Source organism: Scyliorhinus torazame, chromosome 15 (genome assembly GCF_047496885.1).
Source record: "Scyliorhinus torazame isolate Kashiwa2021f chromosome 15, sScyTor2.1, whole genome shotgun sequence".
NCBI lineage: Eukaryota > Metazoa > Chordata > Chondrichthyes > Carcharhiniformes > Scyliorhinidae > Scyliorhinus > Scyliorhinus torazame.
In genome coordinates, this window is record NC_092721.1 from 7,482,611 (window position 1) to 7,495,969 (window position 13,359).

At 45.8% G+C, this 13,359-nt stretch overlaps 1 protein-coding gene across 5 annotated transcripts in view; it reads left to right on the forward strand.

Moving 5' to 3' along the window:
- LOC140391499 (uncharacterized) overlaps positions 1 to 13,359 on the forward strand; it is a 60,655-nt gene that overhangs the window by 31,144 nt on the left and 16,152 nt on the right. For all 5 annotated transcript variants that reach the window (XM_072476030.1, XM_072476032.1, XM_072476033.1 and 2 more), the window contains one exon: positions 10,451 to 10,591. In XM_072476030.1, coding sequence (XP_072332131.1) covers positions 10,451 to 10,591 — 141 coding nt within the window. The remainder of the gene's footprint in view (positions 1 to 10,450; positions 10,592 to 13,359) is intronic.

The window sequence follows — 13,359 nt, forward strand, 5'->3', positions numbered from 1 at the left end:
TACGAGCACTCCACACTTCCACAACGGAACAAAGGCAGAGCTCTGTAGACCACGCAAAGTGCCGGAAGCAAATTGCAGAATTGCAATCTCTACTTTCCGTTCAAAATGGATTTCAAAGTACATTCGGACCACAGTTAGATCAAGAAAATGGCCCCGACTGGCAGGAATTGAACGAGACTGCCCATAGATACGTACATGGGACATGTACGCAGGAAAAACCCCAGAAAAGGAAAGCGCCCCAACCCCCAACCGAATAGGCAGAACACACCTCCATGAACCCTTTAACCACACACCGCAGGGCCACAGCAGAAGGAGAAGCAGATTTCCTTTACACAACCTCGTTAACCGTGACCCAATTACGGGACACGTGTAGAAAAATTGCACCGTTCCTTCCCACATCAAACCCCCACCAATTTTTCGTGATAGTCAAGCAGCAGGCTACCATGTACGGCCTGGACGAAAAGGAGCAAGTGAAGCTCACAGTTTTAAGCCTCGACCTTTCAGTCGTGGCAGCCCTTCCCGACCCACAGAATGTAGGAGGAGGCACACTCCCAAGAGATGCACACAGCGATCCTTGATGCGATCGGCTTTAACAGAGGAGACCCCGCAGAAGGCCTAAATAAGTGTAGGCAAAAGAAGACAGAGCACCCCACAGCGTTTGGACGCTTGTGGATTCACTTCACCGCAGTTTTCGGAGAGTTAGCCCGCGCCCATTTGTCCCCAGATAATATGGCCAAATGGTCTCGAATTCTAGTCTCCCATGCCACAGACACAGGACGAAAAGCTTGCGCAAATTATGACCCCTCAGATGAGGCCCACAATGAAAGATGGGTTTTGAAGAGATTGTCCCGCGCTTGGGAGCAATCAATTGCAGGCAAAACCGCATTTATAACACCCGATGAAGAGCAGGTAGAGATGAACCCAGTTAAAGCACACCAGAACCCCGCATCGGTAAATGAGGGCAGGAACAGCTCACCCAGCCCAAAGCTCAGGAATGTTACAACTGTGGCCAGTTAGGACACTTTGCATGAGAGTGTCAAGCACCCCAAAAGAAGCAGAGAAGCCAACAGACAGGCACCCTAAACAGAAATAGGACAAAGCCGATCCATAGTGTTAGTGCCCACTCAGAGAATGCAGACATGCACGGCACCGACTGACGGTGTTCGGGCTCCCCAACTTGGGTCTGCGACACACGTTGGGACAAGTCCGGTAGACCGGTAGTGGCAGGCAAAGTTCGGGGACACCCTGTAGAATTTCTTTGGGACACAGGAGGGTCCCGCACCACACTCAATTCCTCCACAATGTTTCAGCGAGACACGTGGCCCACAACAGACACCATCACACTCAGCCGCTTTACAGGCCATTTACAACAGGGACACATCACAGCCCCTGTAGCAATACAGATAGGGAACATCACGACTAAGCACCCCGTAGTTTTAGTTGATCTGCCCCAGACAGCAGAACATATCCTTGGGATAGATTTCATGAGCTCCCATAACCTTTCTTTTGATCCAGTTAACAAGTGTGTTTGGAAAATGGCAAAGGCAGCACGAGCCCCCGCCACGTTCACAGCAGGAGAGTATGTAAACAGGATTAGCTCAATAGGAGACTTCAGGTTCGACCCTCGAACCATTAGTGCAGACAAACAGGCTAGGACAGTTCTGCAGGAACGTAAAGCAGCATTTGCACAGCACAAGCACGACTGGCAAATTGGCTGGCTTTGTGAACATTACAGGTCCCGACCCTAAACTCCAGAAGCAGTACGGATTTCCCCAGGAAGCAGAGGGAGAAATCTCCAAAGTAATAGAGAGTTTGTTGGATCAAATCGTACACAACCCACCAATTTGGCCCGTCAGGAAATCCGATGGATCATGGCGACTGACCATTGATTACCGGAACTGAACAAAGTATCCCCAGCAGCAGCCCCCACTGTAGCCACGTGTCCCGAGACCATGCTCAAACAGAGATCTCAGTCAAAATTTTATTCGGTTTTGGACATTAGTAATGGCTTTTGGTCCATTCCATTGGCTAAAGCGTGCCAGTACAAATTCGCCTTTACATTCCAAGGGCAACAGTACATGTGGACGTGCCTTCCACAAGGTTTCCACAACTCCCCCTCCATTTTCCACCAATAGCTGGCAAATGGATTAGCAAAATTTTCACGCCCCAATTGTCTGGTCCTGTACCTAGATGACTTGTTACTACAGACAGACACAAAGAGAGAGTACATTTCGCTTCTCGCCGAACTCCTAGCACTCCTAAAAGAAATTGGTTGTAAAGTCAACCTCAAGAAGACCCAGATTTTGAAAGAGAAAGTGATTTACTTGGGAACAGTGAACACTCATGGTAAACGCGAGATTGAGCAAAAGAGAATTGACTCGATCGTCAAATTGCCCCTTCCCCACAATGTCTCAGCCCTCCGGTCATTTCTATGACTGGTTTGCTACTGCTGAAACCATATTGACAGCTTTGCCACTAAAGCAGCGTCCCTTTCCGAACTTCTCAAGAAGAAGGCACCTTGGGAATGGCTTCCACAGCATACAGATGCCGTGAACGCTTTAAAAAGAGCACTCAGCACAGCCCCCGCACTACAGGTCCCAGATCCACTTTCCCCGTACGCAATCGAAGTTGCAAGCACCGACCGAACCCTTTCGGCCGTACTCCAGGAACGCCATGACCAATTACGCCCCTTAGCATACGCCTCACACGTGTTAGACCCCGTAGAGCATGTATATTCTGCCTGTGAAAGGCACCTGCTCACAGTTTTTTGGCCAGTACAGTACTTCGCCTACATTACAGGACTCAACCCCATCACCATCCTCACCAAACACATCCCAACACAGCTATTGTTAGACGGCCGACTTAAAGGTGGCACAGTCAGCCAAATCCGCGCAGCCCGTTGGACCCTTTTACAGGGACGGGACATCACAGTAAAACGAACCAAGACCCACACCTTCCTTGCCGATAATTTGCAGCATGCAGGCACCCCTCATGAATGTCAGATCATCACCACAAAACACAACACAGGCCCATTTATTCCCAAAACACCCCCCAGGAAAACAGGTAGTACACCCCAGAGACCCCAGCCCACAGACACGTGCGCACCCCTGAAGATATATGTGGATGGCTCCTCCACAGTGTTAAATGGACAGAGAATTACCAGTTGCTGTATATATGTAGAGGACGCGCAGGGACATTTCTGCACGGGGATGAAAATTCATTAAAAGTTGCCAGGACACTTAGGCTCGCAGGCAGTAGAACTGGCAGCGATTGCATACATTGTAGACCACCCCAACCCGTTCCCGACCCCAGCAGACATCTATTCGGACAGCTTGTATGTCTGTAATAGTTTGACAAGAGTTCCTACCACTCTGGGAAACAAGAGGATTTGTTTCCGCGGACGGTAAACCCCTACCCTCAGCCCCATTACTCCGCCGTATCTTAGAGACAGCGAAGGACAGAAAATATGGAATAATTAAGGTTCGCAGTCATCACCGTTCTTCCCCCCCCGGTAACGTTAAAGCAGATGCCCTAGCGAAGGCAGGCTCCAGGCATGGTGATTTTTGGAAAGCACCCCAGTATACGCAGTTCAGGTCTCACAGACCAACATTCAGGATTTAGCGAAGGCACAGAAAGAGGACGAGAAACTCAGGGAAGTTTTAAAGGGAACCTTTCCAGCCCCGTACGACAAGTTTAAAAACTCAATCACCACACATGATGGTGTGATTTTAAAGGATGTCATTTATATAGTTTCCAGCCAGGACAGGAACCAGATCATTTGTCAGTTCCATGACAATCATGTACACCAAGGAATTGAACCCACCCTAGCCCACCTCAGACCGCTCTGTTGGTGGCCTGATTTAAAAACCGATGTGACGCACTACATAGAGAATTGCTTGATCTGTGCCCAGAACAATTCGGACAGATATGTGAAAAAGGCTCAACTTAGTCATACACGCCCTGTTAATGGACCCTGGACAAATCTCCAGATAGATTATATAGGACCCCTTTCCCCGTGCAGAAATAGTTGTAAGTATGTGTTGGTGGTCATAGACACCTTCACAAAATGGATGGAAGCATTTCCATCGCAAACTAATACGGCCAAGACAACGGCTAAAATATTAACACACCACATCTTTACACGATGGGGCCTCCCACGCAGTATAGAGTCCGATCAAGGCTCCCATTTCACCGGACGTGTAATGAAAAACATCCTCACGATTTTTGACATTAGAAAGAAGTTCCATATCGCATACCACCCCCAGTCAAGTGGTATTGTAGAACGAATGAATAGGACATTGAAAGCCACCCTCAGGAAAATGGTGCAGCAAAATAACAGCACCTGGGATTCAGTACTCCCATTTGCTTTAATGTTTTTAAGAAACACGTTATCTACATCCACAGGATACACCCCCCACCCCCTCATGACGGGACGCCCCATGAAATGCATTGAGTATTTATTAGGACTGGATTTGGCCAGCCCCGCAGTTACAGCCCTCACGCATGAAAATGCGGTTAAACAATTGTTAGCGAACATAAAGGCAGCCCAATCCGCAGCAGCTGTGAGACTTGGAACCAGGAAGAAACAGAGCAAGGCTTGTTTCGACAAAACAGTACACGCCACTGAGTTCACAGTAGGGCAACAAGTTATGCTTTCCCTTTACAACCCCAGTTCATTCCTTTCCCCAAAATTTTCCAGACCGTACTCCATTTCGGACAAAGTCAGCCCCTCAGTATACAAGATAACCTATCCCAATGATAAGTCTGCGTGGTTTCACATAAACCAGCTCAAGGCTTATGGCTCGCAGAATACCACACACACCACATCCTGCTTGCAGCAGCAGACGAGCACGCCCCGCCCACAGATGACGTATTCTTGCCCGTCCTCAGACACAACTTCAACTCCACCCCCAGAGGCACGACTCCGCCTCTCCCTTCCCTCAACCAGCAGCCAAAGCGACAGAGATAGCGATCACGATGACAATAGCCACAGCACATCACGTTACGACTGTACCCCTGTACCAGGTCCCACTCCCAGCGAATCCGAGCATGATTCCACTGACCCCTTCGAGATTACATATATCAAAGCCCCTGACCCAGACCCACCGCCTGACGATTACGGACTGAAGCATAGTAGCTCCAACCTCGACACATGATTCTGGCACCGAGACAATTCGTTCAGGCTCATCCGGAATGATGAGATGGACCCCAATTTGCCCCAAGCAGCTTTAGCACGGTTACTACAGTCAAAGAGTTTGGCAGCCGGGAGAAGATGATGACTTAGAGTCTGACTCCCACCAAACGAATCCCTTTGCGACCTTGTTCGCTATTGAGCAGTGAGGTGTCCAGATGATGGAAAAAAAAGGAACCGATGGAGAGATACGGTGTCCTTTCTGATGGAACCTGCACCATGTTTGTTGTATGTTTGTTCGTTAGTGTTAACGTTAAGTGTTGTTCGTCAACTCAAAAGTTTTCACGGCCCCACGTCACCACTCCTTTGACACCCAATGCCTGTTAATGGAACAAGTTTGTTCCCAGACAATAGTTCAGAGGAATTAGTTTGTCAACAGAATCCAGTTTAAAGGTACAAGTTTGTCGCCGTACAGCCGTTCAGAGGTACTAGTTTGTTGACAGAACACGACTCGTAGCTACTCTCCTGATTCGAGAGGAAGCCCCCACGATGACCACATTCTTACCCATTCTTGCCGGTTGCTCAGGCAGTGGAGAAACGGCATTGGTCCCCACCCTGCCTGAGGACCCCCCTCTGGTCAGCTATACTCGGGTAGAGCACATACGGCATTGATCACCAACCTACCCGGGGATTCCACCCATTTCTTACCCGCTGCGGCCCATACGCACCCCATTTTGGCTCGTTACGTTCAAAATTCTTTTGTTTGGTTTTGGCAACCCTTAGGTTGCTTACATATGCTATTTACATCCTCAAACATTGGGATGGTAAATCACACAGGCTGCGAGACGGCTCGCAGTATGGCAGTATTTTTCTTAGATGTCTTGTCCCAACATTAAAAAAAAAAAAATGAGGGAGTCACAGATGGTGACCAATTATAAAGGGAAATTGGCAGTAAAGGACAGACAGACAGACATACGAGATCTTAAGCAAGATAATAACAGAAATTATGCTTATGTTCACAGAATTCCGGAACCTCAGGAACCCCAGAGGAAGTCAAAGAAGAAGACTGACAAAGATGAAGACATCCTTCGTGTTCACATGGATCTTAGCGGTATCCCTTCAGTTGCGCGCGGACGCTACCCCCCGACCCCTACCACACAAACCGTAAATGATTCTCACCCCTGCAATACATGTAACCCCGAGATAATTAGCCCCGCGACAGCTAGCAATACCCTGACCTGGTGTGATAAGTTTATCACCTGGTACTCACTCTCATATGTAGTCGAAGCACTCTTAGTGCTGGCGATACTTTGCAGTGTCGTGCAAACATTTAGAGTTAGGAAATGGCGAAAGAGAGCATATCGCTCTCACACCCCAGTATACAGGTTTAGGTCCCCCATTTTCGGTTTTCACCAGACCCCCGAACCCATTGGGACGGATTAAAGTGCATCCATTTTTCTTAATGTATTCTGTGGAATAAAGAGATGTAAACCTCTGTGTCTGACTGCCAGGCCAGAGAAATGTGTGTGCTGCTATTTTGTACAGGTTAAGATGAATAGATTATTTTTGGATTGTTTAATGAGGATAGTTTATTGAGAATAGTTAGAGGTTCCAGTTTTTTTATTTTTCTGTAATGCATGTATTAATGTCATAGTACCCCATAGAGTTTTATGATAATGAATGTATTTAAATGGTTTAGGTAAAATTGTGTTGCATAGGATAGGACAGTGTAGAGCCTAAGTATGGGTGCCCTGTTTGGTCAGAGGATGAAGACGACGCAGTAGTGTGATCCTTCACACTTCGCGTTGAGGATCACAAGGAGGGTGTGTAGACATCTGGGATGGCCATGTCCCGATTACAAAATGGACACTTGCAAAGAATGCAGGGAAAATTGGACAATACTGAGAAACAAGCAGGTGCAAGGTCTGTCTGCTGATTAGAGCCTTAGTTCTCAGACCGGACAGAAACTACTAAGCCATCTACATACTAATGAGCCATCTCCGGGGACAAAAGGGAAACATTTAGATAAAGATAAACAATGTCAAGGTAGACACCCCGGCGCCAGAGGAGACTCAAACAAATCAAACCAACAGTCACCTAGGACATGCCCAGCAACCAGGGAACCCACCCCTCTATTGGAGGAAGATCGATACAAATGATTGGGAAAGGCCCAATTAATTGAGGCCAAGTTCAAGGCCCGCCCAAAAGCACGCAAAGCCCTTTTAGGTATAAAAGGTATTCCCCAAGGGAGAATCGCTCTTCTTTGGCCTTGGCTCTCAGCGAAGAGAGACCTGCCGAGTTGCTGCATCAGACCAAGTAAGTTCCAAGTCAACGCACGCTACGAGATAGACACTCCAGCTCAACCCAGCAGCCTCAGAACCGAGCAACGGTTCTGAGCAACGGCCCACTCTGACTGAGTGGGCGCCCGAAGCTAAGTATAGGCTTTTAGTAATAGCGATAGTTTAGTTTAGGGGCAGCACGGTAGCATTGTGGATAGCACAATTGCTTCACAGCTCCAGGGTCCCAGGTTCGATTCCAGCTTGGGCCACTGTCTGTGCGGAGTCTGCACATCCTCCCCGTGTGTGCGTGAGTTTCCTCCGGGTGCTCCGGTTTCCTCCCACAGTACAAAGATATGCAGGTTAGGTGGAATGGTCATGATAAATTGCCCCTAGTGTCCAAAATTGCCCTTAGTGTTGGGTGGGGTTACTGGGTTATGGGGATAGGGTGGAGGTGTTGACCTTGGTTAGGGTGCTCTTTCCAAGAGCCGGTGCAGACTCGCTGGGCCGAATGGCCTCCTTCTGCACTGTAAATTCTATGATAAGAGTTTGTAGAGTTTATGCATGAGTAGATTTGACTGTAAATAAATGAGCATTGCTTTTGAAATTACTAACTGTTGTATCGAGTCTTTGATCAGTATTCGGTTCTGAACCTTGTGGCGGTGGCGAAAGATGCTTGGCGACTCTTGAGCAAACGTAATTAAACAGAGCCAAGTTAAAAGACAACACCAAAGAGAGCAACAAAACCTACCCACCTTGCCACCTTACCTGTTTACTTTGTTTATACGCATGAAAAGCTTTAGGACATTTTAATAACTTTTCAGTGTGTTAGTGAATGAAGACTGTTGTTATGCTCTTGACGTAGCATAAGCTGCTTCCTTGATGTGCACTCTGACAAAGGAAGGTTCAGACTTGGAGTTAGCTTGAACACATTTATTAAACTGTTAACGATTCTCCCACTTGGATTCGACTCTCTGTTAATCCTACTATAGCTACTCAGACTAACTAACCAGTCTGCTACAATCCATGTGGTGGGTGGGATGTGTTTCAATCAACCCTGTCTGTATTCACTAAGTGTCTCCACTGGAAAGAGAAAGATCATGTGTGCTGTGTCCTTATAAATGGGTAGCCCCCTTGTGGTAGTGTCACCTGTGTGTGTGTCTTGACTGCCCATTGGTCATATCCTATCTTTCTGGCCTATTGGTTGAATGTTTGTGGTGTCATGATGTCTCTGGCGCTCCCTCTAGTGTTTATCTAGTCTTAGTGTATTTGCATTAACCCCTTGTGTACTTACAGTGATGCATATCACCACAAAGACTATTATGATCCCAGACCAGACCCCAATTGTGGCTAGGATACTGGACCAAAACCCCAATATTTTAGTTTATGTGAAAGACTGTGCAGGAAGAATGATTCGCTCCAGGAGGGATTGCACAAAAAAACAGCCAGTTTCGGACAGCCAGACTGCAGCTTTGGGTGGTGCTGCCGATCGCCAGCAGAGCAGGATTCTTTGGCGGGCGATTAGGGAGGCAAAGGTTAAGGCATTGCCCCACCTCCCCATAAAGAGTTCTGGCTGATTGGAAACCCCGAAGACTGCCACTTTTGGGTATGGCTCCACCCCCACCCCCACAATCTTGGATATTGCCTCAAAAAAGGTTGAGAATCCAATGTTCTTAAAGTTTCCCAGTTGGCACAAAACTTAACAAAATACAGAATCCAGTGCTGTAAAATGATGGCATGGTTGGATTCCGATCCTGCCTTACAAGGAAAGTCTCTGAGAAAAGGTATGCTCTGCAATTCTGACGAAGCCCTGACTGGAAGTCCAAGCCAGAAATGTGGAGCACCATCGTAGTGTAGCAAAAAGTAGCAGAGTGGCAAGCTGACTGTGATGTCATTCCTGAGAAAATTTGACCTGTTGTATTCCTTTGAAGCTAAAAAAACTGAAAGGTTCCTCCAAAGGCAACAAATTACTTTATTAATTAATAATATGCTTCTATGTAATTACATCTCTTTATTGTCTCCCATTTCTCTGTAACCACCTCCAGTTCCATGGACTGTGGCCCTTATTTTACTTGCTTGAAACTTTTAAGATCTTGAGGGGTGCTGAATGGGTGGACATGGAGAGGACCCCTTGTCAGAGAGTCGAGAACTAGGGGTGACCTAGAATAAGAGGTTGCCCATTTAAGAAAGAGTTGAGGAGATTTTTTTCCCTGAGGGCTGTGAATCTTTGGAGCTCTCTTCAAAAGGCAATAGAAGCAGTCTTTGAATATTTTTAAGGCAGAGCTAGATGATAAACAAGGGAGTGAAAAGTTATCAGGGTAGGTGGGAGGTTACATTTAGATCAGCCGTCATCTTATTGATTGGCAGTGTCAACTCAAAGAGGCTGAGTGGCCAACGCCTGCTCCTAATTCAAATGTTTGTACGCCATTGTAATGTAGGAATTTGGTTTAAAAAAAGTAAATCCTCCTAATTTCTAGTTGACGATTGATGACACTAGTCTTAAAATATGGTTTAGTATTTTGAACATTTTATATTTAATTCTTAGTGCACAACTATTTCGGTATTAAAATTGATATTCAACAAATCATGTTGATTGAGATGGGATCTAGTATTATAAACGTCCAACCCAGATCAAGAGATGAGAATTCCACTTCTCACATTGTAAGACCTGGCTTCAAGTTAAATTTGGTCTATTATGGAGACCTTTATTCAGCATAAAGAATATGACAGCAATTTACATTTATTTAGTGCAAATGATAGAGGGAAAACGGCCAAAGCGCTTCAAAAACAGAATAATCATAAAGATGAACATTGAGTCAAAGGAGGTATATGAGAAGGTGTGTTTGAAGGTGGTCTTAAAAGGGGAGCAGTTGCTATAGGAGCAGAGGGGTTTAAACATGGAATTACAAACATAGAGCCTAGGCCAATGGTGGATACAAGAGGATAGGGTGTATACAAAAAGCTGGGGGGTTACTATGTGTTTATTGAGTGACATGCTATTTTTCTGATTAAGGTGTGTACTTTTAATCTTATTCTCTTGCAGGTGCTTTTGGTATCAAAGAAATGTTAGGAAGCACCATTGGGATTGTTGCAGCAAGTACTGTTGTCTTAGTTGGATTTATGACAATTATTGTGCCACGCTTGAGAGAAAAGATGCCATGTCAAAAATTAGACACACGACCAGGTGAGATAAATTTGCACTGTACCAAATTCATTAGCCCTCCAGTGAAGCTGACATATAAAATGTCATCTTAAAGACTGGCGTACAAGTAGAGGAGCCAATTTTAACTCCATTGTGACAAGCAAATGAGAAATTGAATAATGTCAACCATGCAAGTTTTTTTTTGCAAAAGGCTAATCTGATATTGGGATTCATTTACAAATAGAATTGATTACATAATTACAGAGAAGAAATCTTGTAGATTGTAGATATGGCTGCCACTGTTGGTCGGTGGTGGAGGGTTTGAATGTTTGTGGAAGGGGTGCCAATCAAGTGGGCTGCTTTGTCTTGGATGGTGTCGAGCTTCTTGTGTTGCTGGAGCTGCACTCATGCAGGCAATTGGAGAGTATTCCATCACACCCCTGACTTGTGCCTTGTAGATGGTGGACAGGCTTTGCGGGGTGGGGGGGGGGGGGGGGGGTCAGGTGGTGAGTTGCTCGCTGTAGGATTCCTAGCCTTTGAACTGTCCTGGTAGCCACAGTATTTATGTGGCTACTTCAATTCAATTTATGATCAATGGTAATCCCTAGGATGTTGATTGTGGGGATTCAGCAATGGCAATGCCATTGAATGTCAAGGAGCGATGGTTAGATCCTCTCTTGTAGGAGATGGTCATTTCCTGGCACTTGTGTGGCGCGAATGTAACTTGCCACTTGTCAGCCCAAGCCTGAATATTGTCCAGGTCTTGCTGCATTTGGACATGGACTGCTTCATTATCTGAGGAGTTGCGAATGGTGCTGAATATTGTGCAGTCATCTGTGAACATCCTCACTTCTGATCTTATGATGGAAGGCAGGTCATTGATGAAACAGGGGGCAAGTTTAACCGAGAGCGCCAGATGATGGGGGCTGAAACCAACATTGCACCCAATTCTGTTAGTTTCCAACTGGTTAAGGATTTTCCCCCATAGAGAAGATGTAAATTCAGCTTTACACCTGACCCATGGGTTCCCCATCAAGCAAACTGGGTTAAACGTACTCCCTGATGTTCAAAAATAAAATTCTTAGGACAGGGTGATAGGATCAAACAACAGGTACTGAAAACGATAGCTTCAATCTTAATATTCAGCTGGAAGGAATTGAAATTTAGTCATGACAATGCTAGACAGATGCTCAGATTGAAAACAGCATCTGCTGTAACATCACAGCACAAAAGGCAGGTTTCCATTTCCAGAAATTACAGAAATGCTCCACTCCTGAGTGAATCACATCAGTACTGTTCATTTAACTGTCTTAATCTGTTGGACCTGGCAGCTCCAATGTAACTGCCATTCAGTGTTTAAATGAAATGAAATGAAATGAAAATTGCTTATTGTCACAAGTAGGCTTCAAATGAAGTTACTGTGAAAAGCCCCTAGTCGTCACATTCCGGCGCCTGTTCGGGGAGGCTGTTACGGGAAGTATACAAGACTTCTGTAAACAGAAGTATACAAATAGATATAACGCGGGTGGTTTTTTTTTTGACTGCATACAATAAGGTTTGTGTATAGGCCAATTAGAATATCGATGATGCAGTAAAACAGTCTGTGGAGTTCCTCCTATAGTCACTGTACAAGCCATGTTTGTGTTCCCCAACATTCTCCCATCCTAGTTGTAGGAGTGGTTTCAAGGCCTGTGTATTGAGTCAGCTTCCACATGGGCTTTTCACCTGTGGCTCAACTGAGTACAAAGAACAGCAGACACATCAACAATCTGAAGATGGTTTAATTTTCTACACGCTTGCTTTCATGTACATGAGAGATAAGACCTGGAAAGCTGCCAAGGTCCTTCTACAGAACAAAGGCACAAACTCAGCACATATACAACATTCAAAAATCAATAGCCCTCCCCATTGGATGTGATCCAATCCCTGAAGCTGCTCTGTTTAAACACACCCAGTAGAATTGCAAGCAATGTTTAAACTTCACCCAATAGAATTGCAAGCAACCCATGATTGATGCCAGGATCCTCATCCTGACAGCTACGTACAATCGCAACATCCTGTGCTGTTTGTTTGTGAGAAACAGAACAACAGAACCAGCACCCTGGATTGTTTCACTATTGATTACTTATTACTGCTACGTCCTAAAAATACATGTTTAATGGTTAATAATGATTACTCGGTATTCTTCCTATAATTCATCTCAATCCTTAATAAAGTAACTTTTGTAAAACTACTCTAGTGGCATGCTAACTATTTAGTTTTAAGAGGTATCATCGCTGAATCCCCCCTTCGATCCTCCCTTTTGGCCCTTAGCTAGCTGAAGAACAGGCCATTAAAGAGACATACAGAATTTGTTGGAGTCTGGCCTAGGTGTGGAATGGACAACAAAAAAGTTCTGTGACTGAAACAGTTCCGCCGCCTTCTCGGCGTGAATCTGGATGAGCTCCCGCTCCTTGCTCCAGAGGTGGTCAATTTGCATCGTCTCTTTCTTAAGTCCTTCCCAGTCGGCCCACAAGTGCGGGATGCGTGGAAGTCCCCCCTGGACGTATCGGTGAATCTGGTGGTCATCGTCAGTTCGCTCGAGGTCATCTGCTTCCACAATGGACACATCCCTGTATGGAGTCAGTTCATGTCGGCCAATGGTAATAGACTTGGATAAATTGGTTAGAACAACATTATGTCCAGGCAATTCACACAATGCCACGCTTGGTATAATTGTGGTATGACATCACAATGTAGTAGTTGTCCAAGTATTGAGCACTATTAAACACAGTCTGATTGTTTACTTCGACCGCTAACGTGCAGTCCTC